Source organism: Bison bison, unplaced genomic scaffold (genome assembly GCF_000754665.1).
Source record: "Bison bison bison isolate TAMUID 2011002044 unplaced genomic scaffold, Bison_UMD1.0 scf7180017864456, whole genome shotgun sequence".
NCBI classification, from domain to species: domain Eukaryota; kingdom Metazoa; phylum Chordata; class Mammalia; order Artiodactyla; family Bovidae; genus Bison; species Bison bison.
The window spans coordinates 88,297-92,851 of record NW_011495018.1 but is presented as its reverse complement, the minus strand read 5'-3'; the positions used below and the strand labels follow the sequence as shown (position 1 = coordinate 92,851).

General features: G+C 61.2%; 1 protein-coding gene across 1 annotated transcript in view; it reads right to left on the bottom strand.

Moving 5' to 3' along the window:
* Nucleotides 1-4,555, bottom strand: part of CFAP46 (cilia and flagella associated protein 46) — a gene marked incomplete at its 5' end in the record, with an annotated part of 97,130 nt that overhangs the window by 13,358 nt on the left and 79,217 nt on the right. The window contains 4 exons of the mRNA XM_010859553.1: nt 307-431; nt 611-741; nt 1,407-1,483; nt 1,879-1,976. Of these exons, the coding sequence (XP_010857855.1) occupies nt 307-431; nt 611-741; nt 1,407-1,483; nt 1,879-1,976 (431 nt within the window). The remainder of the gene's footprint in view (nt 1-306; nt 432-610; nt 742-1,406; nt 1,484-1,878; nt 1,977-4,555) is intronic.

Genomic DNA, 4,555 nt, shown 5'->3' with positions numbered 1-4,555 from the left:
TCCGCCCAATTCCGCACAGAAAGAAGCCCGGGGCTGCGGCCTCAGAGTCCCCAGGGGGACACGGCTCTGCCTGCCCCCACGCCCACAGCCAGCCGCTCAGCTAGCCGCGGGGCTCAGGGGCGGAGGCTGAGCTGGCTTTTGCACGGAGCCCCCTGCCCGCCCACCCTCGCCCTGGGCGTCACACTGCTTGGGACCTGTGCACACCTGTGGGGACAGAGGGACGCCGTGCCCCTCCACCCCCAGGGTTCCAGCAGTCTGGCTGGAACTCGGTGCCTGAGCCCCTTGGGAGGCAGCCCTGGGCAGTACCTGGGCTCCGGGGGGCAGCTGAGCAGTGGGAACAACGGCTGCAGGTACTGCTCCATGGACTTCAAGACTGCCTCGAACCTTGGCAGCGCACGGTCCTCCCCCATCGGGTGCACGCCTTCCGACTCCTCCTCAACCCAAACAACCGCGGAGGTCAGAAGGTGTCAGAGGGGACCCCGCCCCAGGCGGCCAGAGGGAAGGGGCCAGACCCTGTAGGCGACCCCCAGGAAAGGCCCGCTCAGAGCCAGGGCACCCCAGCCCGCAGCACTGCTCTGGTCCCCACCCTACCCATGGGCTCAGGTCTCACCAGGCCAGTGCTCAGGGCCATGTCCCCACTGTAGGCCTCGGCCTGGGCCTGCTCCCGGAACTGCTGGACCCTGGCCAGCAGGCGGGAGAAGTCGGCGGGGCTCACGGCCACCCGAGCCACCTTGCAGGAGCCTGCGGAGACAGAGGCACGTCCCACACTGGGCCTCGCAGACTGCCCTTCAGGCCGAGAGCACTGCGGACGGAGCCCTGTGCACCACCAGACTTGATGGGGGGTGGCAAGCTAAAGGCAAAGCTTTGGGACCTTCCCCAGGAGTCAGAGCCAGAACCCCGCTGGAGGGGGGACGGCCAGAGAGGTTGGGAAGGAAGGCGGACAGAAACTTGGCCTCTGCAGTGTGCCAAGACTGCTCTGCAGACACAGTGAAGGGCCAGCAGGGAACGGGGGGTCGGTCCCCCAGCAGGGGACAGGTGGGTGGTATCACTCCTGTTGACGTTCAGGAGCGGGGACAGGCCCTCGGGGCCCCAGGAAGTAGCCAGGGGGTCCTGGGACAGAGCAAATGGCTCTCTATCTGTGCTTGTAAATGAATGGGCAGGTGGAATGAAGTGCTGAGGCTGAGGAAGGAGCTGGAGAGGGAATGTTGGGGGGGTATCCCCAGTGGGAGGCACACGGGCCAGGCTCGGCTGCTTCCACCTGATGCCCCCTCCCTACCTAGGAAAGATGCCTGGATGGGGGCTGGCAACCCGGGGAGGGGGGCGGTGGAGAACTCTCGGGTCTCTGTGTGTCCCGCCCTCCCAGGGACGCCCCACTCCACAGAGGACGGCGCTGTGGCACGACTCACGCCCTGTCTGCAGTGTTCTGCCCTTGGCGGCAGGGATGGAGTTGGGTTTGTCGTAGGAGGCGCCGTACAGATGGGTCCTGTTGGCGGGACGGGTGGGGTCCCAGAGGAGCCCAGAAGAGGCGGACTCTGTGCCACCCCCCGGACATGAGGCCCTTCCTTGAACCTCAGACAAGTCAGGACACGGGGTCACACAGCACCCCACCCCCCGCCCTGCTACCCAAGGCCAGCAGACCAGGGGTTCTGCTGCACTTCAACCGTGCCCTTTAGGCCAGGGCTGTGTGCTGGCAGGACGCGGCACTGTGCCCGGCCCCCCGCCGTCATACCCGTCAGCCTGGGCACCCTGGCAGAGGGACGGTCCACCCACCCCATCCCAACGGGCGGCCCACCCTGGCCGGTGCCGTGTCCACAGCGACCGCCGGAGCAGGAGGCAGGGTCTTGGGGAGCAGCTGGGGGACAGGGGAGAAGGCCTCACCCGTCCCTGCTGTGGTGCAGAAAGACGATCCGCATCGTGGGGGGAATGTCATTCAAGAGGTTAAAGTGCTGTTCGGTGACCCAGAGGTTTTGCCAAGCCTGCGGGTGACACTCGGGGTCAGTCCGGGCCGGCGGCCGCCGCCAGGGGGCAGCAGAGGCACGCGGACCTCGCCGCGGGCACCGCCGGGAAGACACGGACCCAGCGCCGCGGAGGGCCCGGCGGCCCCGCCCCTCCGCTCCCCGCGGCGCCTCCCCAACCCCCAGCAGACACAGGCCCGGAGGCCCGCAGTCTCCCATCCGGTAGGTGGTGCGGTTCAGCCCCTCTCCTGCGGGTCTGCAGCAGGAGCCACAGGCAGCCCGCAGACCACCCCCACAGAGGAGCCGCTCACACCTTCTCCCCACTTGCTGATGAAATGAGCTTCAGGTTTGCAGCGACTGACCACTGTGCACACTCAGGTCCACGGCAGGGGGCGCGGGGAACGCCTGTTCCAGCGGAGCAGACGGATCGAAGCAGGGGGAGACCGTGCGCCCCAGTCTGGGGGATGGGTTACAGGGGCCAGACCGCCTCCCCTCCAGCGGCCACGCCCAGCGTCCGGGGCCCCTCCAGGCTGGCACCCGTGGCAGCTGACCCTGGTGCCCTTTTCGCCTGCAGTGTCCCACGGGGGAGCCACAGCCTCTCATCCGCCTGTGACCAGTGGGCACTAATACTGCTGTGACGTCTGTCCTTGGGGACCACAGCCCGCAGGGAGAGTTGCTGAGTTGAACTCACTTTCCATGGGGCTACGTGCGGACGGACCCTACCCCCACCCCCACCGGGGCCCCCTCCTCTTCAGCCCTGGGTGTTTTCCGCCCCTCTGGTGGACGTCCAGTAGCACTTGGGCAGGGTTTTAAGTTTTGCGTTTCTCTGATGACCAGTGAGACGTTTTAAAAGTTTACTGGGCATCGCTTTAAAAGTTTACTAGCCGTTTGGGTATCTTCTGTGACAGTCCAGCCTTGTGAATTTCCTCTATTGGAAGCTCAGTCTTTCTCTTCCCGAGAGCGGGCCACCTCTTTTCTCCACACAGGATTCCAGCTCCCGGTCACTCCCGGAGTGTGCTGGACCTCTGAGCTCCGCCTTTGACTCCTGGGCTGTGGTTCTGATGAACAGAGGTTCTTCACGTCCGTGCAGTGCAGCGTGTAGTAAGTACCTCCTTCCTGGTGATGAGGAGGCTCGTCTCCGAAAGCGTCATCCTCGAGCTCCGCTGTGTCACCTTCTCAGGGGGCTGCATCGTCCCCTCCCCGCCCAAGTGTCGCCCTCGACGTGCGTCAGGCGTGTGCAGCGGGCCTGTTCCTGGCCTTTCTCTGTGGTCTCTTCCGCCGCTTCAAGCAGGTCCTGCTATTTTGTTTCGGAAGCTGGCACTTCCTTACATTCCCCAGACTCGGCTGCCTCTCTGCTTAGTCAGTTCTTTTTGAATTTGCCTTAGAGACGTTTGTGGTTTTGGGGGTAGAGACCATATGTCTTTTATTAGATTTTCCTTAGGTGTTTGATTGGCTTTGATGTCACTGAAAACGGTTATTCAGACACTGTCGCTGCTTGTAACTGGCGTGCGGAGACGCAGTCACGGCACAGCCGTCAGTCGTGGCCTCCCGCCGTCTGCATGTTGCGTCTCAGAGCTGCTGACTTTCGAGGCCCACGATCACGCTGACTGTGAGTACAGTTTTACTTCTCCCTTTTCAATGCTTCTGCCCTTTATTCCTTTTTCTAGTCTAACTGTTCCATTGAATAGAAGTGTGATAGCTTTCTTGTGTCATTTCAACTCTAGGAGAAAAGTTTTCAGAATTTTTCTGAAAATTAATGTATAGTATGATCTTTGCTGTGGAGTTTTAAAGATATTCTTTATCAAGTTAAGGAAATTATCTTCTCAGTAACATGGAAACATACATTACCATATGTAAGCCAGAGAGCCAGTGGGAACTGCTGCGTGACTCAGCCAACTCACACCCGGCTGGGTCAACACCCAGAGGGGTGGGTGGGGAGGGAGGGGGCGGGGCAGGGGTAAACCCCTGGCCGATTCATGTTGGTGTTTGGTAGAAACCAGCACAACGCCGTAAGGCAATCACCCTTCAATTAAAAAATAAAATGATCTCCTATCTTGATTTTTTGAAATCACGGGCTGGTGTTGAATTTTGACAGTTTTTCTGCATCTATCATCTTGATAGATTTTATGGGCCTTATGACTGTCTCCTTTTCCTCCTGTTAATACGGTGGACTATACTGAACGAGTTAAAATACTGGACTGCATGGTGCACAGCATCTGATCCTCCTGCGTTATCCCTTCACAGTCGCTGGGCCTTCGGGCTGATGCTTTGTGTCCACGGCGGTAGGAGATTTTCCCCGCATGTGAGGTCCTCGCTGGGCCTTCAGTACGGAGGCTCGTGGGGCCTGATGCTTTGTGTCCACGGCGGTAGGAGATTTTCCCCGCATGTGAGGGCCTCGCTGGGCCTTCAGTACGGAGGCTCGTGGGGCCTGATGCTTTGTGTCCACGGCGGTAGGAGATTTTCCCCGCATGTGAGGTCCTCGCTGGGCCTTCAGTACGGAGGCTCGTGGGGCCTGATGCTTTGTGTCCACAGCAGTAAGAGATTTTCCCGGCATGTGGGGTCCTCGCTGGGCCTTCAGTACGGAGGCTCGTGGGGCCTGA